The 26,770-nt window shown below is 38.3% G+C and overlaps 1 protein-coding gene across 2 annotated transcripts in view; it reads left to right on the forward strand.

Moving 5' to 3' along the window:
- gabrb4 (gamma-aminobutyric acid type A receptor subunit beta4) overlaps nt 1–26,770 on the forward strand; it is a 47,263-nt gene that overhangs the window by 1,955 nt on the left and 18,538 nt on the right. For both annotated transcript variants that reach the window (XM_086098372.1, XM_086098373.1), the window contains exons 2-4: nt 2,217–2,308; nt 22,711–22,778; nt 24,687–24,907. In XM_086098372.1, coding sequence (XP_085954498.1) covers nt 2,217–2,308; nt 22,711–22,778; nt 24,687–24,907 — 381 coding nt within the window. The remainder of the gene's footprint in view (nt 1–2,216; nt 2,309–22,710; nt 22,779–24,686; nt 24,908–26,770) is intronic.

The following is a 26,770-nucleotide window of genomic DNA, read 5'->3' on the forward strand; positions in this document are numbered from 1 at the left end:
GTTGCCTTTTAGGTGCTGCAGGTCATGGCAACAATGTTAACCCTCCTATTGTGTTGCGCGTCAGATTGAAATTTCATGGTAAAATAAGGTCTTTTTTGGCGTGAAACATCTGCTGAACTCAAAATCAACAAGCTTAGTTAATTATTATTATTTATTTTTTTTAATTGTTTTATTATTTACTCTTTAGAAAAGCAGTTAATAAATGTTTTCTAATAGGGGCCACATTCAGAAAAATTGAAGGATTCAAGGGTTTGCTTGACTTTAATTTATCAAGCGCACCTAAATCAGTCAATATTGTTTATATTGCAATGTTTTTTGACAACCTGTGGCCCCAACAGCTTTCTAAGGCAAATTGTGTAGGATTTTACAAGATTTTGGAGTAGTCAGAGACCCTGTGACCCACTAAAAAATAAAATATCTGCCCCTGCACTGAACGGCAGCCAAATCCCATCTCTATACATTCAGAAACAAACAGCTTGGAAATCAATTAAGTGATACGTTCACAATTTTTGCAGAAAGTGGATACAAAACATAAACAAATAGTTATCTTTACTTACCACAGTGATATGAAGAGAACTGTTGTTACTTGTTTAATTGGAAAAGCTCTACAGTATATAAATTTTTTTTTAGTAGAAAATCTCATTTTTGGTATATTTTGCGGACCGCTTAAAATGGTTGTTGGACCACAAATGGCCCTCGCGCCACATATTGGATTCTGCTGCTTTAGTGTGATTAAACATGCCCGGAAGTTCCGGAGCAATATTGTTATTCCTGAGAAAAAAACGTAACGGGGAGTGTTAAAGATGTCAGTCAGACGAGTGCTGACTAAATGATGCTCCCGGGGACAGTCTGTCTACATGCTCCGGCCAAACAAACCTGTGTCTCGACAGCATCGCGTGAAGCGAATTTTGTAACCCTGCATGAGATTATGCAAATACACCCTCATGACTGGAACATTTACTATTTTGGATGACCCGCTTCCATGAAATCCTAGACAGCTGCATATTCATTGCTTGAACCCATGACATAAATATACATAATAGTGTGCCTGTTATGATATGGTAGAGTGCAGATTCAACCCTCACTCTTCCCTCCAACCACTCCTTGAGGCAGATACAGAACTCTCTATTCTCCCTGATGCTTTGTTGTTGTACATTTCTTCACAATAATTTTATCCTTCCTATTTCCTTCTATTGTAAGTTGCCATTTAAAGAGTCAACCCTATTCTTATTTATTTTATGAAGATATTTATCACAATAATTTTCTTACTCTTCTAGCATGACTCTTGCCCCACTGCACATAACAAAATTCTGAAAGATGCGCTTGTGTAAGAAGTGGAAATACTGTACCCCGACTTCAACCCTATCATGTACCTCTAGAACAGAGTTTGTGAACCAGGCCCTCAGTGACCTTTGACCTCACAAACTTTTGGATAAATAGTAGACGAAAATTTCTATATACATAAAAATGGTCTTAATTGCTATGAAATTAATGGCTATTTTCTTTTTTAAAATGTGTTTATAAAATATCAGAGGTGGGCATGTCATTGACTTGAATTGATTATTGATGGAAGTGCCCACCTTGTTGCGTGTGCTTCAGCACTTTCAGCGAATGCCTGGTAATACGAAGTTTCACAAAAATACACGGACTGAAAAGGACCGTGTGTACTCACCGCGATCGACAGAAGTAATCCTGCTTCATTCGGTGCATTTTTTCAAGGCTTCGCATTATCAAGCATTCGCTACAGCACGCATACGCCAAAAGGTGGGCACTTCCATCAATCATCAATTCCAGTCACTGACAATGCTCCTTTCTGTAAAATATATATACATATATGTTTTATAGAATACATAATACAATCAATTTTAATAAGTAAATACACAAAAATGAAACTAAGAATCCAGTGACCAGAAAAGGTCTCAATCAAAATATGTGGTTGTAAATCTAAATGGGCACCTGTCGGACATGTATGTGTTTATTTCCTGATTGCAAATCAGCCACAAGAGGTCGGCTGCCGTCGCAAGTAACGATACTTTGAAATAAGACCAGATATTGACCCAATATCAGTACTCGCTCATCCCTAATAATTTGTCTTTAAAACCAGTCAGTGAGAGTAATTTTCTCCATTCAAGAGTCACAGAGGTGTAAAGTCACAAAATAAATGCCTAGAAGCCCTCTGTAAATACATAATTTTCATGTATGTTTTCTGCCCACAGCTCCACTGGAAGCATCGGAATGTCTGTGGCCAAGTCTACCGTGGACAAGTTGCTGAAGGGATATGACATCCGTTTAAGGCCTGATTTTGGAGGTAGGCGTTTGACTGTCCACAACGGGGGTTCGAGCTCTTTTCGATCAAGTGGATTTCCAAGTCAAAGTTTCCGTGCAGCGTAATAATCTATGAGTCACTCCTCTGAGAATCCGTCCAAGAGCTTGCCTGTGGCAAAACATAGCTTTGAAGTAATTACAACTATGCCATGATCATGCATCTGTTCACATATCGAAGATGACTGCCCGAGAAAAGTGGGGCAAACACGGAGATGAGCTGTTACCCACACAATAAGCTATTATAAAACAATACAATGTATATGTCCTCACAATTAAATTCATGTACAAATTCAGGTTATGTCACTGCTGTCAGAATGAAATTCTGATGATGAGCAACTTTATTGTAGTATTCTATAGGTGTACCTTATATTTTCTTTTGTATACATATAAAAAAAATGTCTTTGTATAATTAATCCAAAAAGATACATAAGTGGAAATAGGGAATTTTCTACCCAAGAAAAAAAAAGTTGGGGAAAATTAGCTCTATGTACACCACTCTAAAAACAGTTGGGTCAAACTGAACCCAAATTGGGTCAAAAAGGGACCGACAAATGAATAAAAAAAAAAAAAAACGAAATAAAACATGGGGTTGCTTTGTGAGTTATTCATTTAATTTTACCCAACGTTTTGGATTACATGACTTCTAAAAAGTGTGGCCAATTTATTTTCTACACAATTAAATTAGGCTACTCAATTAACACGAAAAGTTGGGTCAAACGAATAACCCACAAAACAACCAAAAAATAATTGGGATGATTTGAGGATTATTAATTTAATTTGACCCAACTTTTTGATTTAAGTAACTAAAAAATTCCATTCATTTTTGACCCAATTCAATTTGGTTATTTAATTAACCCCAACAATTTGGGTTAAATGAATAACCAACAAAAACAACACAAAAACATGGGTTGCTTTGTGGGTTTTTAAAATAATTTGATCCAACTTTTTGGGTTAAATAACTCAAAATGTTTCTTTTTTTTTAGAGTGTTAGAGTAGTACAGTACTGTATATAGTCAATGTCCAATAGCAATACAACTTCGGTGTTCCTTCTAGTAGCAAAAGTCTGTTTTGCATTTAGCGCTTTTAAAAATCAAACAGTGGTGCAAAGCAGAGTTTTCATTCAAAGAACATGTTAATGAAGTGTGATGTTAATTAAATGAGTGTAAGGAACGCAATAGTCTGTGGTTCGCCACTTAAATTTACAACAGCGTTGCCTGGCCAGGAATGAATGTACAGTAACTGGGAACATAGCGTCAAGATAAAGCTCATAGTGCTTTCAAATTTTATGATCATGCATGTTCTGCCGCATTAATTTAATTTTAATGTCTCGCTGCTAAACAAGTTTATTGAATCCTTCTGTTGCTTAGATCACAAGTCTCTGTGCACATCTTATTCTAATTGCTTCCAAACAAATTAATTGAGAAAGTATTTATGTTAAAGGAAGTGAGAAATGACAGAATTGACATTCAACAAATGATGCTTTCAAGTGTAGCGTGATGATTTTCAGCCATATTATTAAATGTTTGCAAGATTAGATGATGATGGTCATGTGCAAAATGTGCCTGTTTTTTTTTTTCTTTCTTTTTTTGGTTATGGTGTCTACTGTAAGATGTAGTTGAAGTGCTCAATGGAACTGAACTGTTAGCTTCCGGAAAATGTCATGTGATATAAGATGCGGACATAAATGCTCTTGGCTTCCCAACATCTCTGAGACATTAGTGGGTAGGAAGCACTGATGGGCATTTCGGTCATTGTAAGTGATGTGATGTGATCTCCGTAGAGGTACATTGTTATGCTATCCGCGCTTCTGGCTGAATGTTTTCAGTGCGATCACTTGCTCTTTGATATGCAACGCAAAGTAATCCAAAATGTAAGCTAGCAATCGTGTGAGGCCTTTCATCTGAACACAATATTACAAGTACAAGTAAGTCAGCATTGACCTGCTTTAAACCACTGGATGCTGCAGCTTGATTGGGAGGCTAGAGCAGGCACGTTCGTCAGCGCAAATGAGCCGAATCAGGCTCATTGTTTTGGGAACACTTTTGCAGATCTGATTAGTAAGGTTCAAACATTTGTTTACATTGATAGAATTTCAGTGTGTACTGCACATATTTACAAATATAGGAAGAATTCCGGTCGACGTATAAATATTGGAAACAAAAAATGTAGAGCTCATCTCTCATTTCCAACGTTTGTTTTCAATCTGTCTGCCTGCGCCTCGATCAAATGCACCAATATCGCGTTACACCATCTGCACTACCTGTCAATGGAGGTAAAGCCCAAGACTTTAAATTCACAAAAGTCACCGTTCGGATCGCATCACGGATTTGAGTCACGGATCGGATCATTTTTTCGGATCAGCCCAAAAAAATTAAAAATAAAAAGAAGATAAATAGTACTTTGTCTTTATTTTCGAATGCGCTTTTTCCATTAAATAAAAATAAATCAATTCAAAATGTCTAATATAGCCATGTAGGATTTAGGAACACAACTTTTATGATCCCACAGGATCTTGGCCGGGTTGTTTTCAACCGCATTTGATGGTCTCTGCTATCTTGATTTTGGGACCTTGAGTCCATATTTGGATGTTCCGGTACACTATTCTTGCTACTTGGTTATGCCGTTCCATGTATTTTACACCCTGCTGTGATATGCTTCACTGCCATGATTATAGTAGTGCCTCCATGTTCTCTTTCACTTCAGCCTTTTCTCGGCACTAGTCAGTTTTTTCAATGTCAGCCATTTCTTCAATTTGTCTCTCTATGACTGTCCATCTGGCTCCTTCTTCCTACTGGGCTTCTGCTGCCTGAGGCATTCGCTAAGCAGGTCATCCGTCGGGGCATCTTCTTGATGTTGTTTCATTCTTTATAGTGCCTATGACGCTCACAAGTCCACGGAACCCTTCTTTGCTTTTTCTGTAGAGCTTCAGGATGCTGAATTTTGGGTGGAGCATTGTAAGGAGCTTTCTTGTCTTGATATCAGTGGCTCGCATCTCTTCTAGTGTCCAGGGAATCATGCCAGCCATGTATCTGATTACATGGTGTTAATGACCTGGACATTGTGACTGTAGGATTAAGTAGAGGCGAGCACTTCCGTCAATCGTCAATTTCCATCAATGACGATGCCTACCTTTGCACAAAGCCACGAAGAAATACACAGACTCGGCACCGACTGAAGCAGGTGTACATCCGTCGATCGAGGTGAGTACAGACAGTCCTTCTCATTCCGTGTATTTTTCGAGGCTTCGCGTCATAAAGCATTCGCCGAAAATGCGTAAGCACTCGACGAAAAGTGGGCATCGTCATTGACAGAAATCGATGATTGACTGAAGTGCCCACCTTTGTTAAGTGGATATTTATGAAAGTGGTGACCCATCAAATATATGTGAATGTGTTATGTTAAGTAATACAATGTATGATCTGGCTTAGTTTCATACAATATCACTTAACTATTTTTTTTTTTATGTTCATTAAGCCTTTTGTCATTTAGACCATTTTGGGTGCGCAGTCTTGCATATATATGTAACATATGAATGTGGCTTATAGTCAATGGTGGCAATAGTTGCACACACTTGAATGGGATATGATACAAAAGCAATAAAGAAATGAACAGTTAATTAACAGTTACTTGAGTGAATACATCAGACCCTCATTTCCCTCCTTTGTCGTTGTCGAGGTACATTATTCCAACTGATGCATTCAATGTGGCATGGGATTTGCAGTATCCTGTGACATTAATTTCAATTCAAGAACCCGATTAGAGCATTCATTCAAAGACAAACAAGTGTTTGGGAAATTTACATTAATAATAAGAGAGAAACAATTTTTGGCGCACATTATCTTCCAACCTCATGATAAGGTCATCTTTTGTCTTTTATACAGACTGCGTAATCCTCAAATTCGTCCTTCTGATGGACATATTTCAGGCGAGGCTGTCATCTTCACTGGAGTAGCTTTTATGATCTCAGTATCCCCTCATTTACAAACCATGAAATATTTTCCCAATGCCTTGCACATGCCAGTGTGTCCCCACTCGGCTCAGTCATAAAACATGATCATATAGAACCAGATCTGTGTAAAATATATTAGCTGACAACTTTCAACAGTCTTAGATAGTATTTAAATTTGCAGGCGGGGTTCTTTTTGTGGCGCAAACACAACTGCTGATCATGCTGCTCATGATCAGCAGGCTCCGCTAAATCTAGTCGACACATGTCCAGGAGGCAGTCTGAGAAAAGACTCTGGGAGGCGTTTGTCCTAGATGAGGATATGCATTTTTAAATAACGGGTTGTATGTGATGGTGTCATGTTTAGGCTTGGAATAATTTGTTAAAATGTTGGACACACCAAACGTAACTATTAGTGCAGTTAAACAAACTTGACTGCTCATGCAAATTGCATTGGAAGCTGATTTACTACTAACTGGGCACATCCAGGATTTAGTCCACCAAACTACCTTAAAATTGCAACAGAATATGCAAATTGATTGATTTCACACATGCGTTATGATTCATCAAACCGGAGAGAAATTTTGCAGGCTGATTTTCTATCTTTAAAGCTGCCCAATGCAGAAAACTGAATTTCAAATCGAAAAATAAAACTGCACACTCCCTTCTCACAACATCACATCTGCAGACAGAGGGCAGGAAATTCGAACCTGAATCCAGTCTGAAAACTATTGGCCAGAGGCTTCCAGGAGTACAAATTGTCAACAGCTATGGTGGTAATCTGCTAATTAGAAGATGCTTGCGTCATAAAATGATCAAATAAAAAGGCTCATGTAAAGATATTTTGGGGCAAATTGCTACATAAGGCACATCTGAAAGGCAGGTGCAAACCAGCATCCAAGATGGTGGCAGCGTAAGCAAAAAGTGACTTTTCTATCATATATGTAGTTTCTTTGCCTCTTCCGCTTACACTTCTAATGCCATCACTTCAAACTTCATTGCGTGCTACCAAATTCTTCACAGTGAAAAGCATCTGCTTGGGTCAATGTACACGACATTAATATGACTGTAAAAAAAAAAGTGATTTGCAAGAGCAAGAAAACTGTGCAGTGAGATTGAGCGCAGGGGTAAGCAAACTCGGTCCCAGAGGGCCAGGGTCCTGCAGGTTTTGCATGTTTCCCTTCTCCAACACATCTGATACATGATCATGCAAGCTCTGCATAAGTCGGATAACCATCCTGTTGATTGGATATCAGCTTGTGTTGGAAGAGGGAAACCTCCAGGACCGAGTTTGCCCACCCCTGGATTAAGGCTTCTCAACTGATGAAGGTACTGCTACCCAACAGTTGAGATAATTATACTCTGAGGTGACGAAATGTTTGGTCAACTCAGTGGATTAGTAATCAACTCTAGCATGATTAATTTGATTTATGATTAATTATTGAAATGTCTGCCTTCATTCATAATACAAATTACCTTAGCACACGCACACATACTGTACATGTGATGTATATGTCCTTTACTGTTGCTTTATTGACGATTGAAAAAGAAGAATTTAACAGAGCTTTCTGCAAATTGCATAAAAAAAAAAAAGATGGAACAATCTGGAGAGTGTTAATATGCCTGACACTGTTTTTTTAGTTTATGGATCATTGTGTGTTGGTGTGGATATTAGTAGAATTTTTGTGCTGGCCATGATATAGCATTGGATAATGTGATATGCAGCATTGCAGTGGTGAAGACAGAAAAAGGTTTCAGTTCAAGTTGTATTAATAAATGATCAGCTTTTAGACAGACAGCACAGAAGGGAGAAAAGTATGCTGCTGGGATTGGAATGTCAGGGTAATGAATCGCTCTGCTGAGAGTAAAACCCAAGAACGAGATGACTGTTTGAGTCCCTGAGGGTTTCTCCGGGTTGCAGGAGCAAGTAACCTGTCCTTGTAAAGAGACGCTTAAGGCTCTTTCCCCCTCTTCCTCCAAGTTAAGTGTCGGTGATAAGACCAGACATATGTAAGGTCTAGCAACATGGGCACATTACAGCACAGTTATTGTGTCATTGTGCAGAAAAATGCTGAATTTTATGTTTTAACCTGTTGGCACATATCGTAACGGACTTGCAGTATTTGTTTGGGGTGGTTGAGATATATATATTTTTATTATTCCCCAACTCAATGCAGTTTAAGGAAGTGTTCCTTTAGTTTTGCTAGATAAGTAGCTAGTTGAGCTAGTTGTGCTGGACTAGAATTGATCAACTTAGCATTGCAAATCATGCAGTTAGGACGCTGACTCCCACCACTCAACTCAACTATATATATACGGAGCACTTTTTAAAAAAAACACCACTGTTTTTAAAAAATGGAACTCGGGAGCAACATATACAATAAAAAAAACATCAGAGGCACCAGAATTGAACCCTGTGGAACACCATACGTTCCTTTATATATGTGAATTCATATTGCACATATTCATCCGACTACTTTCTTTTTACGCTCGACATAGTACGAAGGGATTGAAATAATAAAATAAATCACACGATGTACCATCACAACTGTCAAAAGTTGAGGACTGAGCGCACCAAATTCCTTGCATCACACTAGGCCACCGAGGCCAAGGAATCTAGCGCGATCACCTGCAGCCAACGATGGCCAAGCTGGGTGTATCTGCATGAATCATTTGAGTCCGCTGTTTGTCATGACCTCCGTCGAGACCACTGAGACTGACTCACCGACCTCCTAGGTTTCAATCGAACCTTGGTTAAGAATCACTCGGATAGAGATGACATCATCAGCGACTTGATACATAACTAATGATCATATTCAAACCCCGCCACTTGTGTTTTATTCCAGTTATTTTTGCCTGTTTGTCAATAGCAGAACAACATGCGAAGGCATTAATTATGAGGCGCAGCTTATAAAACACCAAAACTGCATTTGAGACTTTTACTCATGTCTTTTATTTCAAGTAAATTTACTGTGTGTGAGCGTGCACTATTCTGTATGTTGAAACGTGACAGCTTTTCTATGCCTCGACTAGATATTCATCACAATGCACTTAAACTTTAATGGTTCCAGCGGAAAGAGCATTAGCGTACATGTGACACTTTAATGATCTCCAACATTAAAAAGCATCAGTAGGTGCCAGGACCACTGGAATGCAAGAGGCAGACTATCTGCGAGACTATAAACTGTAACCACCTGATCTCAGGATATAAGCAGCAGTGGGTTTTCTGGTCTGATCCGCCGAGGCTGAAGTTGCGCCTGCAGCCATGACACCAAAATATAGTCACTTTGCCAGCGTCTCTTCCACTCACAGCCTGGGCTTTTTCTGATTTCATTTCCCATTGACCCAAAATGAGTCCCAGCTGCAGCTTGATCTTGTTTCTAATGGAAACGCATTAAATGTAGCCATGAAACCAAAGATCAGCAATGAGATTGGTGTGTGGAATTGACACATAATTGACTGAATATAAAAGGGAAAAGTGAGGCAGTATATTCTCACTTTGTATTGTGTAGCAGTGTGGAATTGCGACTGAGATGGACTCAGTCTGACTGAACGAGATACTGCTCGGGCGTTTGTAGCTTTTTGAAGGAATGCAGCGCAATGTGAAGTTGTGGACAACAATCTGGTACAAGCGTGAGGCTTCCGTTTCTTTAATTTTTGAGAAGTTCCACGTCAAAATCTAAAATGATTCTAATTCACACTGAACGGCTGAAAAGGTCGACTAGATGATCCTCCATTTACAAAAACAAACGTCAGCAACCTCCGAGTGGTTTGGAATTTGAAACTGTAGTTCCTGGGCGCGGCATGGCTCAGCGGTAGAGTTGTCATCACTCATTCGGGAAGCTGTTGGTTCGATCCTCTCTACTGGTGACCACGTCGAAGTGTCCTTGAGCAAGACACTGAACCCCAATTTGCTCCCGCATCGCGTAAAGCGCTTTGGGCACCATATGGTGTGTCGATAAAGCGCTAATAAAAAGCAGTCATTTTACCAACAGAACAAACACATTGAATAAATGAAAATAAAATACATCATACAAAGTAGCGATGCTGTATATTTAACTCATTCGCTGCCAGCACAGTTAAGATGGAACTTTAACGTCTATAACCGTCAGTGGCAGTGAATGTGTTAATGTATTAACGTGTGCACATTACTAGAACGTGTGTTTTTCTTGGCTTGCTCAAACCAACCAATCAGAGGACAGACACATCTTAAAAAGTTGCAATTGTGACAAATTTGATATGAGGCTAAATAAACAAATTGGATAAAGAATCAGTGCCATTATTAATGTAGTTATCAAATTTTGAACGGCAACTTTTGGTCCACTTTTGGATTCAGCTTTTGAGGCTCCACTGTGCTGTTCATATGACGTCTGACTGATACTTGCAGGGCATTAGTGGCAAGTGGCATTCGAGCAACTACAGCTACGAAGTGATATATGGCAGCCAGTTTTTCCAAGGCCAGTCGACACTTTTACAATGCCCAGGGCAACTTCTCGGGGCCGCGTGCTGCCACATGTCAAATGGCGGGGCTGCTTTGCATATGGGCTGATAGTGCAGGCCGTCGTAATTCAGTAGCGAAGTAATGCCTATTCAGCACAAAAACAGGAGCGTGTTGTCAGAATCCCAGAATGGATGTTGGGGCATGTACAAGTGATATCTATCCTGATGAAAAGAGAACGCCTGGTGATTTATTACAAAGGAAACACAGGAGAAAATGCTCAAGCTGGGCGCTTTTCCCTTCACTTAGATTTTCGATTTGAATTAAATGAGGTGTGCATGTCGGCAGGCAGAGGTACGGTGGGGTTTGGGGGATGGGGGGAGGGGGGGGGGTATATGAGATAGCGTGTAGGAGAAGGGAAATACCTCATCCTCCCATTCAGAGTGTTGTTTTCAGCAACTTTGAAATGGAGGTGGAAAATGCTGATAGAATGTATTACACTAGACTGCAAAATCAAATAAGTAACTAAAAAAAGCACTGGGTCAGATATTGGTGAGGGAACCTGCATACTGGGCATTTTCGCCCCCTTTCCAGCCATCCCTTGGTTAGTGCTATCTTGCAAGTGCAGTGATTGACGGGGGTGTGTGACCTTGACGGGGCCAGGACAGGCTGGCCAAGGGCATAATGCAGCCATTCAATTGTGCCTGGAAGATCAACAAGGCAAGAAATGTCATTTATAGTATAGATAGATGTTGTCAGCCTTACTACCAGGGAAGCACACTTAAAAATCCATCACATTATTGAACCCCCAACAGGCAGGCGTATAAATTAGGTTTGCACATGAGCATGATACACAAGTCATGCCGGGCTGAAGAGGGACGCACACGGGAGCTTGAGTTGACAATATCCATAGTAAATACCCGATTCTCAGTCACATCAAGGTCAGGTGTGTTTTTCTTGTCTGACCGTGGATTTTCAGATATGTGGAATTTAAGTTTCCATTGAAATAAATATGTACATGCCGTTGAATGCAAAATGCAAACATAAAGGACGTACATACATAGCATATATACAGAAAGGAAGAGGAAAAGACAGTACTTAGTAAAAGCGTACGGGACAATAGGCAGTTTTTTTGTTTTTTTATTTTGAAATTTAATTCACTTTGCCTTGATTGGTATGTGTCTGTGTCAAAGTTCAACTCACGAATGCAGTAGCGCTTCCGTATTCCTTCCGCCACTGAAGGAATGCCCACCTTCGGCGTGTGCGTCCGCATTTTCGTCGCGTGCTTTATGGCGCAAAGCTTCAAAAAAAAAAATACATGGACTAAGAACGACGGATGTAAACCTGTTTTTGTCCGCGTATATCATACAGCAGTCACCGAAAATGCAGCAAAATGCAAAACCGCTAGCACGAGCATAGGATTTAAGAGACGGAAAATTGCGTTGTCATGCAAGTCCGGTGTTGATTTTGGTTGACTTCATCGTTGAATACAATGAAAAGGGAGAGGAAAAACTGTTGGACAGACATTCTACTGTCTTTATTTGTTACTAAAACATGTCCCGTAGTTTTAAGGAAACGCAAGCAATATGACACTTGCTGGAGACACAACGGTTAAGCAACGCGAAAGGTAACACAATATGGATGACTGTATGTTATTATCAGGATATGAAATAACCTACATGTCCATATTGCACTAGATTTACTTTTACTTACGTGTGTGTGTGTGTGTGTGTGTGTGTGTGTGTGTGTGGGGGTGTGTGTGTGTGTGTGTGTGTGTGTGTGTGTGTGTATATGTGAATATTGGCTGCCTAACACCTTGCTGTTAGCCTCTCGTACAATCATAGCAACAAATGAAACATATTTAGCTCATTTGTACACTGGGCCTAACCTTAGAGACAAACTAGCGTTGCGCTAGCTAGGAACAGGATCATAGTTACAATAAAACGAATGAATTTAAAATGAGACCAAAGAGAAAAGTAAAAGTACGTTATTTTAAAATGAAAAGGAAGACCTTTCCATGGGTTGATATGGGCGAATATGGCTTTTTGCGTATAAGATGAAGATAAATCGCTATTGCTAAAGCTAACGTGCTAAGTTCACTCCATTTACCATTTAATATTTTGATTCAAGGTAGATTTTTAATTTGTTGGACTATGAAACGTTTTTCAGGAAAGTACAGTAATTAACAGATTCGAGTGAACGAGACTAACGAGCGCGAAATTTGGGTGTGAGTCGGGTCAAGCATTTATACTACATACAAACATGCATACATAAAGGTTAACAGTTGCAAAATTGTTGTTGGACGCGCAGATTCGCATTAGCTAATAGCATTTGTTTCCCATAAACTTCCCACTTCATTGTTTGGTGAAGTCGTTGACATGATGGGGCAATGGATTTGTATTTTTTGCCATGTTTCTGCTGCACGTGTGCACCGCATACACAGACAGATCTACACATTAATTAACAAAAGTAAGTTGCAGCTTGGCGATGAAGTGTCAACTTAATGTGTACTGTTTTTATGCCAGCTCTAATACAATTAGTGATACATATACCCAAGTTTGTAATTATCTCCTATAATTTAAAATGTCACATCCCACCGTCCTTTGCGTATTTGAAGGAGAACACGCTTGACCAAGCTGTCACGCTGCCATTTGAGTCCAGCGCTTTCATTTGCTGTGTGGGTTCATGTTGTTTTTCAAACATTTATTTTTGTTCTATTTTTTTTTTTTTACCATGTTTGTCACTTTGACTCAACGTGTGTTTGTCGCGTTGTCTTTTATTTTATTTTTCTGAGGTGATGAGGTGTTCAAAGATTCTTTAATCTCAACGTGTATGACGTGGCTGTCCGTTCAAATGGCTTTAGATGGCATTAAAGTAGAGAAAAAAAATAGATTGACATGGATAAAGACAAATGGTGAATTGGATTTGTGTCACACATGATGATAATCTTTTGGTCTGTAGTCGGAATATAAATGTATGGTAATTAGGTACATCAATTGTGTTTCTAATTGTTCATCTCATAAGTGTTTGCAGCCGTTTTGACTTGACTGAATTATACATTAAAGCAAAATGAGGTCATCCAAGTACTTTTAACTAGAATGTTTGTCAAAACAAGAGCCAGCAACACTAATTACGTGCACGTACCAGAGTTAGTGTGATGGTCACATTTGAATAAATTAATAAACATTTTTTATGATTCCTACCATAATTGTAAACATTGTGGTGGATTCACACCTACTGCCTTTACTACAGTGTTAAAAAGGCTTTGGCAGAATGTGGTGTGAGGTATTGTAATGGGATTTACTGCAGGTTACATGCAAGGTTACTCAGGAGATTAGTTTAGCAACATGGCGTCAGCTAAAAGAACCGACGATGGCTGTCCTTCGCCACTTCGTCCCTCTACTGCATTTCCCCCCACCCACCCCCTCCCCTCAAGATTACACATGACCATCAATTTAAGTTATGGCAATTTGACTTGTTGAAGATAGGGCTGGGTTAAAAAGAAAAAAAGAAAAGAAAAGAATAATCAATATCGAATCGATTTTCCTTTTCGGCCTGATAGCAATTCATATGGATTATTTTAATATCTATTTTTCTTATAAATGCCTCTGATTTTTTTTAAATTGAAATTTACTGTTCCCATGAATTTAAAAGTATTTTCTTACATTTATGAAAGACCTGTTTTATTGTACTTTAAGATAATTCAGAATGTTTTTTTAAATTATATTTACAATGATTGAATTAGAATTATAAAACAAATATTTATATCTCACCCTTGCTGAAATGCACAAGGCAATAACACATGTTACTACCATTAATAAACTAAATCATTTAACCAGTTACTCCTTCTGCAAAATGTAATTTGAGTTTTTATCATGTCCTTGATATTTAAGAAGAATTGATGTTTCATAATTAATCAATATCCGATTGAATTGAAGTGAATCGAATTGCAAAAAATCGAAATCGAATCGATCTGAACCCTTGTGAATCAAAATCAAATCGATTGAGGAAATTGGAATCGATACCTAGCCCTCGTTGAAGACCTTCCACCGTTATTCCAAAGTGCACACAGCGGTTTGATTCAATCAGTATAACATTGTACTCTGTAGTGCACTGCAAGCCACGACCACAAAAAAACATATTCAATTGATAACTCTTGAAATGAAAATAGAGCATTATTATCTCATTTGTTTATCAAAAATATATGAGTTATGTATTTTCGTTACATTGCCGAAGTACTGACGTACTAACTAAATCAACTTTTTTAATCACCCGTCAGCCAATTGAGGTGCGTTATTAAAGCTTCTTGCAGGACGGTGATTTATGAGTTGGAAAGTCCCCGGGTAATATGTGCAGTGTTTCATAACTCAATGACAAAATCAGCGTATGCAAATACTCGGGAATGTTCATATTATGTAGCTTTTTAGTGCAAACTCTTAAGTAGGTTTCATTCATCAGCGCTGAGCTTTGTGACAGGAAAGGACGATAAGATGAGGCCACCTTTACTTATCCTCTGTCTTTGTGACTCGTGGTGATGTACTGCCTCTGCTCTCTTGCTTTACCTCATCATTTTCTTTTGCCTTCTGTTCTGTGCTCTTTCTGCGCCTTGTGTCGGAGCTGCTTTAATGATTTCCCTTTATTCACCAGCATTGCTTGAGTAAAACTGGCTGCAGCAGTATGCAGCATCTTCACTACTGTCCAACACTACGCTGCACTGCACCTGCAGTAGTAGAAAAAGTTCTGACTGGACAAAAACGCGCAACGTGAATTCACATGTATAATGGAACGTATGGTATTCCACAGGGTTCAATTCTGGGGCCTCTGCTGTTTTCATTGTTTTCTACCGCCACTTTGTTCCATCTTAAGAAAACAGAGGCGGTTGTTTTTCAAGTGCTGAGTTGAGTTGAGCGATGGAAGTCAGCGTCCTAATTGCATGATTTGCAATGCCAAGTTGAGCAATTTTAGTACATCACAGCGAGCCATCTAAAAAGTTAAAGTACTACTGATTGTCACACCCACCTAAGTGGGGCGAAATCCGTTCTCCTCATTTGACCCGTCCCGTGAGAGAGCGGTGAGCAGCAGCAGGGGCCGCACTTGCCGAATTATTCGGTGATCTAACCCCCCAATTCCATCCCTTAATGCTGAGTGACAAGCAGGGAGGGAAATGGGTCCCATTTTTACAGTCTTTGGTATGACCCGGCTGGGGATTGAACCCACGACCTCCCTGCCTCAGGGTTGACACTCAACGACTACGCTACTGAGCTGGTATCTCACAAAACGAAAGGAATACTTTCTTAAGCTGCGTGGATGTTGGGGAATACAAAATGCTTTTATCCATTCACGGTGACGAGAGCCAGATTTGATGAAAAAGTTGCTCTCCCTTTTCATTTTGTTCACCATTAAACCCTATAAATATGTCTTGAATTAAAAAAAAAAAAGACATTTTATTTTTCAATAAAGAAGGGTTTGGTGAATGCACATAGGAAATTGATGGGGTTCAGTGCCTTTAACCAGGTTTAGAACCACTGCTCTGACATCAAGTATTGCGCTGTGTTGCATTAGACCTTAAAAGTGCATGTCCACAAAAAAATATATATAATAAATAAATAAATCTCCACATTTACCTCCAGTGTAAATATTTACATGTAGCGTGAAAACATTGTGAGTGTCCCATGACGTCATACTGCCTTTTCTGAGACGCCATCAAGTTATATATTAATCAAGTTAAAAGCACGAAGGCTCTTATTTTAATATTTTATCACCACGTGTGACTCCGTAGTGATGTTAAACAGGCTCTTTTTTTTAGTCATTTACAGTTCATGCTGGCAAGCACTGGGCAATAAGAACAGTTCCATATGCATCAAATAGGAAGAATTATTTTATAAGTAATGTACTGTAAAAATGTCAGTCATGTAAATACGGGATCTCCTTACTTTGTCCATGCATACCATATGCCACTTTGAAGATTTGCGGGCTGTATCTTACGATATTTGTCTGAGGCAACTTTGAAGCAAAATCACAAAGTGTTCATGGCACTCGACTGTACATCTGCTGAAATCGATGTGACGAGTACATGTTGCATGGTAGCCTATATAAATTTTTTCCACTTTCATACATTTTCTTTCCCGGACCGACATGTAGGTTAAGTCAGGTGTAAATTTGCCAGTGGCCGTGCAATGTTGTCAGTATATATGTTGTGATAAAATGGTGACCTGGCCAAGGTGAACTCTTTGCATGATGACGAAAGAGGAAGTCAAAACAAAGTATCTAAGGAAGCAAATTTGATTACTTTCACAGCAAAATCGCCAGTGCTCGATTAACACTGAGAGTGTTAACTCAACCACTAGAAAAAGTGTTTATATGTGTCTACACCAATGAGTGTAAATCTGACACTAAAAGTGTTACTTTTTTCCCCCCACACAACACCAGTGTTACTCCAACACCGTGTATGGTATTTAAAATCTACACTTGTAAACACTGAGTAGTGTTGAAAGTACTCGACACTAGTGTTAGTGTTAAAGATTTAATTCTGCCAAACTAAACACTTATGAGTGTATTGCACTACTGTAAGTGTTAAAAATTTAACTCAAACTACACTTTACTCTGGTAAATAGTACTTCACTTATTTTGCATTTTCCTCATTACAAGGCCCTCAAAGCATTTTGCATTTTGACTCCTGATGACACAGCATCAGGAGCAATTGGCGCTTCAGCATCCTGCTCAGGGATACGTTGACATCAACAACACTAGCCTGGGATCGAACCCACACTCTCAGGGTTGGGAAACGACTGTAGCTTTTGAAGAGGAAGGGTCCAAGTACAGAGCCCTGTAGCACACCTTGAACGAGTGGCTCAGGAGCCATGGATGGTGGAAAACTCTCTTTTATGGATAGCAAACGGGATGGATGGATCACTTTATTATAGCGTTAAGTTGTATAGGATCCATGTTCAGTTGAGGCAATAAAAATGATCTGGCTTAATTTGTACCTGAATGGGGAACAAAATATGTGTTCTGTGTTTAAGGACGGCTACACAATACCCCAAATTGTGGTACAAGAAAAGCTGTTGATTTCAAATGTCGTCTTTGCTGAATCACAGCTTTCAACTGCGTGAACTAAGATTGCTTTCCTGCCATTCTTTTTTTCTCGCTTCACTCTGCTGAGGCAGAAATAATTGATGCGAAACACTGTATTCAACGCGGGGGAAGAGTTTGGCGCAGCATCTTGTTTTACTCGTTCGATTCTTGAGGAAAGGGTTCCATGAGTGCGGTCGCCGTTGAAAACAAAAGCAAATACACACTCGACTGGATAAATCATGCTTCTCTTGCAACACTGTAGGGAAAATGCTGCACAGTTGCTATGGAGCCCTCTGTTGCTAGGCAATAGGTTTATTTTCTGAGTTTTTTTCTTTCTTTCTTTTTTTTTTTATAAGAGGCAGGGTGGTGTTTTCTTTGCTGTCCAGCAAATTTGTTTTTTTAGTAGGCTTTAAACAAAGAAGCCAAATATGTAGAACGACACTATTCTCATTTTGAAATGCAGTGTATTAAAATAAACCCTACTCGTTGCATATTCAAACGAGCATGCATTTGCATAAAATGGGAGCGTCATGACATGCAGGACTAACTAGGAAAGCGATGACGATGTTTTCCATTGGAGGCGACCTTAAACCGTCTCTCTTAAAATATTGTGGAGAAATTAAAAGTCTGTGTTTTTTCATGAAATAGCCTTTTAAAGAGTAGGTAAAAGTAAGAATGGGAAGAATATCAATTGTTGCCCCCTTGTGGTTGTATTTTCATATGTGACTGATCATAAAGCAAAACCGTGTTTTTTTGTTTTGCTTTTTGATGATTTGCAGTGATTTATTTTTATTTTTTTGGGTTTGCCTTTCAGACACTAGTACATTTTAAATCCCCGTCACATCTACAAGTGGCACGACACACTACTCTTTGATAGTCCTGAATGTCTAATCAAAAAGAGAATAAATGATAACAGCAGGGTGGTTTCACTACATGCTTTTGGTTTGCCATCTCTCCTTTTTTTTCTCTTTTTTTTTTGCATGAGCACAAACATTTTTTTCTGTTTCATGACGTCTGTAGTGTGATGAAGGATTCACACCAACCTGTGCTCCTTTCTCATTCAAACACTCCCTGGCAGACGAGCACTGGACTCCCTTGACAACTGATAAAGCCTGTAATTATCCATATGGCAGACTTATCGTGCTACATGAGGCTTGAATAAACACTGTTAACCTGAACAAACACCCTGCCTTGATGTGTCCACTAAAGTCCAATGCAATGAGATGCCATTCTTCGATCTCGCGGTCTAATGATGCTTTATATTCAGCAATGGAGCACACAGATAATATTACAAAATAAAATAAAAAATCATATTTGCCCCCCCTGCCTTGACGTTTAATACGGTAACTGAAATCACATGAATAAAGAAATTCTCTCTTCAATCTCAATCAAAATATAACATAATATAAAAGGGCAAATTATTTGTCTAATTGTAGTGACTAAGACTATGACTTACTGTTGTGTTTATCATTAATGATCAATTGTATCATAGATGCTTTGGCCGCTATCGCCAGTCCATAATGAAAGCATCTAGTGTTTAGCTGGGTGCAGGCCAAATGAGCAACACTCACTATTTGACAGACTAACGGGAACCACATTAGCAACTATCGACAACTCGTGACAGCACTTATCACAATTGGGCTGACGTTGCATGCGTGGGCACTTTTTATGTCTTTTTGCATACACTGGAGATTTATTTAGAATTGTGCAGCGCTTACAGATAGAGTATTTTAGAATTGTCAAAATTACTACAGTGGAAACTAAATTTGCCAGCATAGAAGGGCACCAGTGATGGAAAATTGCATTGGAGTAACCAGAAAATGGAAGTGATTGCAATGGAACAAGAGTAAAGCGCCAAAGTAGTGTACACATCTCTATCCTGGCTGCTCAGAGCAATGGAGCTAAGGCAAGTCAACAATAATTCAGCAATTAAAAAAAGAGAGCAATGGAATGTATGCAGCGGGGTGCAAATGCCGGCAGATTCAGATTTCCATGCATGATTTTCATTCACTGTATGGGGAGAGATTCGTCTCTAAATTATTCACACAAATACACCAGATGACCTCCACAGACATCTGTGGTGGATGTCAGATGAATTTCATTCATAAATATGTGAACCTTCTGAATCATTATTATTATTATGTTATTGTGATTTTTATTCTCCACACTTTTTTTGCCGTGAAACAACTTCCAATTTACATCATTCAAATTTCAACTTGCTTCAAAAATTCCCGCCTCCCGCGGTATATATATATATATATCGTCTGATTTCACATTATTTATAGTATTCACACAATTTAACGTTAAATATCCACTTTTCGCCATTCATTTTCAATGGGATTGACATTGAACTTTTTCTAAGTACCATTTTCCACGCCTACTTTCCATAAATACAACTGAACATCACTGCCAGGTGTTTGATGCTGCTTGGTGGTGCAGTTGGTAAAGTGCATTGTCCAGTAACCAGGAGGTTGCAGGTTTGAATCTCACCAGTGCAAATATATCCATGGACGTTATGCTAAGTGATATACGTGTATACCTACTCAATATCATATCAGGAAATGGTTTAGCATCTCATCTCAAAATCACAATAAAAGTTAAGATTAAAGTAGGTAAAACTTTGGAGAAGATACAGTCATTGTTCTTTTTTGGTTTCTGGAAATTTGTTGAGAAGAGATGTTATGACTAGACAATGATTCAGGTCAATTCCGTGTTGACATTGAAACTTGAGCAGCACGACTTTTAACGACGTGTGGCTCAGGTTTCTACGAAACAAATTACAGCCGTCATCATAGAGAAAGTAGCTACCTACCTATGATCCATTTTATATTGAAATCAATTTGATAATGACCACATGGCTTTAAATTGATCACTTGTTGTTGAGGGCTATTATGGTGATTACAATGTCAAAGTAACAAACGAAGCTAACGTCATTGTTACCCAATCAAAGTGATTGATTATGAATAATTGCACAATTGACTTAAGATGCAGAGAGCAGCCTGTTTGATTAAGCCTGTAAACAACACAGACATGTCCATTTAAAGTGGTGGTTCCTAACCTGGGTTCGATTGAACTCCGGGGGTTCGGTTAGTCAGTCTCAGGGGTTCAGAGGAGGTCAAGACACGCACCCGACTCAAATGACTCATGATGATACGCCCCACTTGGCCATCATTGACTGCAGGTGATCACGCTACAACGCTTGGCATGTCTGCGCTGCAGGGAATTTGGTGCGCTCAGTAGTCGACTTGTGACTGATGTGATGTTCCGTCGTGTGCTTTCTTTATTGTTGTAATCCCTTCTTACTACAGATACTATGTCAAGCAAAAAAAAAAAAAAAAAGGTAGTCAGAACGTATGGTATGCCCCAGGGTTCAATTCTGGGGCCTCTGCTATTTCCATTGTTTCTGCTTCTTTAAAGTGCTCTATAAATATTAAAAATATATAAATAATAAATATATATTATAAAACATATCATATAACATATATAAGTAAATAAATCTGAAATTCCATCCTATTTTATTTTCAATTAAAGAAGGGTTCAGTGAATGTACAGTTCAGTACCTCAAACAAGGTTAAGAGCACTGATGTAGACTAAACGTTAATTTTTTTCCCCTGTCTTTCTATTGTAGTTATATCTCTTACAGCATTTTGCTTATATGTAAGAGCAGATTGTCTGCATTCATATCCTAAAAAAGACAAAACGTCCTCATCACATCGTTTATTCACAAAAACGTTACTTTTGGTGCTTGTATTTGACACTGTTGTTCCAAATAAGCCCATCGTGCGAGCCACAAGTGAAGCTCGAGCAGATTTGTTTTTGAAAAAGCTGTACTAACAAAGCGAGAGCGGCATCAAAATATGCAGAGAGCGAGACGTTGCTTTCTCGCTCCCTCTTCATCTCGCGAATAAATGTACTTTGGCATCTCTGGGGAAAACTGTTACTGGTTGCTTTTTCAAAGCGCAATATAAAATGGCCCTACTTTCACATCCTGTTTTTTATTTTTTTTTCTAGTTTTGCAAAGAGATGGGTCAAGGAATATGACAAATCTTCAGGGCATTTAGAAATGGGAAGACGAGGGCCGCCGGAGAAAGTAGGATTATAGGACATGAGACAACATGTCTTGTGTGATTATCACAGAATTTTTCGACAAGCGCTAATTAAAATCAAAATGAAGGGACCCCTCTGATATATCTTGGGACCAAGTTATTTATATTCGGTTCAACTGAAGCCTGTATTTTAAGCTGGTTTTTATTTGAACAGATAAACAGACAAATATTTTGGGACAGTACTTGCGGAAAATAGGTTGTTTTTTCTCTTTTTGTCATACATACCTTATGAAATTAGGAAGAAAGGTTCATCTCAATGATGATGATAAGACAGAAGCATCTTTTTCACAGTCAGCTGCTGTTGATTGTCCGCAAGTTTGTTACATGCTCAGTGCAAATGGGTTCTCCGTGTAAACCAAGTTGTCTGAATATTTAAGAGGGCTTCAGTGTTTATAGTACATGTAAGCAACTTGCTGCGCATATCTGTTTACAAGATGTACTGCAATCATGTAAATGAGGCATAGTTTGTTCTTGCTGCTGCTTTACATGAATTTCTAGCATACATTTTAGCATGGATGACTGCATGTTTTTACGTTGTTTCATGACCCATAGAGTAGCTTATCTCTTTTTTTTTCTGTTTTATGAACACTGTCTATGCAGCAGCAGCAGCCGATTTAGTTTGTCACTGTCGCTGCATCACAAGTACGCAGAGTAACCTTTGCAATTCTGCATCGTTTGCTTGAAAATGTCATTATCATACATGTTCTGTATATGCAAATGGGGGGAATACAAATTGCATAAGCAGCGCAGTCATGTATGTAGCATATAAAGCAGTGGTGGCGTTTTCTTCTTTGACATCGGTTCATCCTTTGTTTCCTCAGGTGCTCCAGTCATAGTGGGGATGAGCATCAACATAGCAAGCATCGATTCCATCTCAGAAGTAAACATGGTGAGTCTCATAACGTGGGATCATGATATATGTAGTCTTCAGTTGTAATCAGGGTTATTATAGTTTTGGAATTTTTCATTTTAGTTAGTTTTTATTTCGTTTTGAGTTTAGTTTTTTTAAATGTAGTTAGTTTTAATTAGTTTTCAGGGTAGTTCTGTTAGTTTTTTATTAATTTTAGTTATTTCATAAATGCTTGATTTTAGTTTAGTTTTAGTTAGTTTCAGTATTATTATTATATATATTTTTTTATTGTATTACTTGTGCGCAATATTTAAAAAAACACCATGGGAGCAACGTCATCTGAAGGTGCCTTTCTATTGCTGCTAGATGACGTCATTTTTGTGTGACACACTATTAAATTCTTTATTCCAGTTAATATTAAAATAAATCATCCCCAAAGGCTCATGCATTAAGTTGATAACCAAAGACTAAAACAAAGGACATTTTTGCTATAATTATAGTTCGTTTTAGTTAGTTTTGTAAACATAAAATGTAGTTTCAGATAGTTTTTGTTTTTATTTTATTTATTTATTTATTTCGTTAACAAAATAGTTTTTTGAATTTTAATTTGTTTTTTTTCCGTTAGTTTTAGTTAACTAAAATAACCTTGGTTGTAATGAAACAAAAATTAGGCAAGCCAAGAGTTTATTTGTATAGCACATTTCAGCAGCAAGGCAACTCAAGGTGATTCACACAGAACATTAAAATACAATAACAAAAGGAAAAATCTAATCAAAATCAAAACATATTAATGTAAAAGATAAATAGAACAGCAAATAAAATGAAACTGAAGGCTGATTCTCAACGTTTAGATTTAACTTGAAGAACACAGAGCGAATACACCAGACGACTTGAGCAGTCTGGTTGGTTCATACTGGATTAGAAGACCTCTGATGTAATTCAGAGCTTTAGTGGCTAACAGGAGAATTTTAAAGTTTATTCTCTGAGAGACAGGAAGCCAGTGTAGAGACCACAGAAGAAGAATGATGTGGTCCACTCGCTTGGTTTTAGTCAGCACACTAGCAGCAGCATTTACCCAGTGCTTGTCACCTGAGTTCATTGAAATGTAGAGTTGTGTGTCATCTGCATAGTTGTGGTCATCTATTTGATTGTTTTCTATTATCTGAGCAAGTGGAAACATATAGATGTTAAACAGATGAGGCCCCAGGAAGGAGCCTTGGGGGACTCCACATGTAATTTAGGCCTGCTCAGATTTAAAGTTACATATTGACACAAAATAATCCCTTCCCTTTATGTTGTGTTACATTGAGTTTTAAATTACATTATGGATATTGATAAGAACTGTGCACACACTACTATACACATTATTTGCTTTTATTTGACACAGAGGTGTAATTTTCCTCAAAGGGTCGCATACAGATTTATTTATTTTTAGCTTATCAATAAATGAAGCATTTCGAAAAACTGCTGTCAGCTTTTTGTAAAAGGCAAAACAAAATGGCAAGAATTTTAGCTGTTAATTTGTGTAATCTAGAAAAGCTTTACTAATAGTAGTTGTAGTCGTCATCACTCTTGCCCCCCACCTTTTTTTTTACACCATTCACTCTTTTTTTAAATAGCATTTTAAACAGCCTTGTCAAATGCTATTTTTATTATATGTCACTGGACACTACAAAAACTGTGAGTGGGCCACTAATGGCCCCCGGACCGTAATTTGGACACCACTGGATTAGGTTATATAGATATTTTGATCCAAAAGAAATTTCTAGAAGGATTCATGATGCCTCTGAATTACCAAATTTCATATTCATTCAAGTTTTCCTCATCAAATAACCTTTGCAGAAAATTCCTTTCAGGAGTGCATAAAGACATGGCAGAGCAAACTAAAGGGGAAAACTAGTTTTACAATACAAATGTATTAAAAATGCTATTTTCCCCTCTTTCCAGGACTATACCATCACAATGTATTTCCAGCAGAGTTGGCGAGATAAGCGATTGGCTTATGGTGAATTGAACCTCAACTTGACTCTGGATAACCGTGTCGCCGATCATCTTTGGTTACCAGACACCTACTTCCTTAATGACAAGAAGTCTTTCCTTCATGGAGTGACAGTTAAAAACCGTATGATCCGACTTCACCCCGACGGGACCGTCTTGTACGGGCTGAGGTAAAAGCACGGCGATCGCTCACTAGACACAACATAAAGCACAAATAATTCTAAATGACATCAGGAATGATCAGCAACAATATGTTTGCTTTCTACGTTACATGACACTCAAATAGCAAAAAAATCATTCAGTATGTTCAGAAACTATGAGGATAAAGTCATTTAAGATTGTAGCATTTGAGCAGAAGAGCACGAGGCAAGACGTTTGACGAAAACACAAATGCTGAAAAAAAAGAGTTTAATGTCAATAATCATCCTGACAGTTGGATAGATAGTAAAAATGCACAGAGGGACAAATCGAAGATCCCTTTGGGGATGCTGAAACTAACACGGTGTCCTTCGGTTTCTTCAAAATCTGAATTAATTCAGGTGCTTTTCTTCACAAGTCTCTAAAATAAAGTGCTGTGGAGGAGTGGATGAAGCTGGAAATATGTTTTGTTCTATGAATAAAATGGCATTGACAAGGTTTAGATCACTCGAAGGGATGAATTATTTATGTGACAATCAGTGTTCAGACTCTCTGAATTACTGAATTTGTTCTGACAAAGAAGGAGACGGAATAGGAAAAAGTTTTCTCTTTTCTCTTTTTATGACTCTTTAGAAGGCTATATAGACGTTACCGGCACAATAGAAAAGCAATATCAGTGCCGTGGAGAAGCATGCTCCGAAGGTTGAACTTTGAGGTGAAACTCAAGGTTTTTGCTTGGACTCAAATCACAAGTTGGCAGCTTGAACTTCACTGAGTATGCCAATATTGTCAAGGACATCAAGCGCTAATCTCTCAGGCCTAATTCATAAGGTGACCTCGACCCAATATATTTTTAGCAACCTCTAATTCAGGGCTACAACATTGTACAACATTTATCACTTTTCGGACCATCCGTCAATCCATTGTCTCTACCGTTTATTCCGTTCAGGGTCACGGGGAGCTGAAACTTATCCAAGATAACTTTGGGTGTGAGCTGGGGTTCACCCTGGACTGGTCATTAGCCAATAACAGGGCACTATTAACTCATTCACTGCTATTGACGGATATAAACGTCAAAAATTCATTTGAACTATTTCTATTAGTTTAACTTTTTTTTTTCCATTTTTGTTAACAAGAGTATGAAAACCTAGGGGGAAAAAAATATTGTACATTTAGAACAGATATAAAATGTGTGATTAATCGTGAGTTAACTAGTGAAGTCATGCGATTAATTACAATCAATTTAATCGTAATTAATCGCATGACTTCAATAGTTAACTCACGATTAATCACACATTTTATATCTGGTCTAAATGTACAATGAAAAAAATCTAGATGTTCATACTCGTTAACAAAGGTAGAAAAAAAAAGTTAAACTAATAGAAATAGTTACAATGATTTTTGGACGTTTATAACCGTCAATGGCAGTGAATGAGTTAAGATCAGTGAGCTATAATTTTGCTTATAATGTTGTTTTCAAATTGTGGACATTTTCTGACGGAAGAACAAAATTGTACTCAAGAACAAGTAACGTAAAGATATATGTCACAGCTGGCTTGAAAACTGTAATAATTGCATTTGTTTGGAGTTGCTAGTTTTTACATCCTTGATTACATGTGAATGGTTGCCTTTGTTTCGTAAGATGCCAAGGAACAAAACCTTCTTTCAGTGTTTTGATTTCAACAGCCTGACAGACATGAAGAAGAGTCTTGAATCCCATCAGTTTAAAATACTAGTCGTTGGTCTTAAAATATCATGTGCAAATGAAGCTTATTTGCAAAAACTGGGGACGTCGGATCTGATCCGCGATGATCTCATTCAGGGTGTGAAATGGTGTTCGCTAACACCAGATCACAACCAGACATACTCTATATTGGCCACCATGGTTTATCAGA

The sequence above is a fragment of the Leptonotus elevatus genome, chromosome 16, assembly GCF_054856555.1.
Source record: "Leptonotus elevatus isolate MCC_2025b chromosome 16, RoL_Lele_1.0, whole genome shotgun sequence".
NCBI lineage: Eukaryota > Metazoa > Chordata > Actinopteri > Syngnathiformes > Syngnathidae > Leptonotus > Leptonotus elevatus.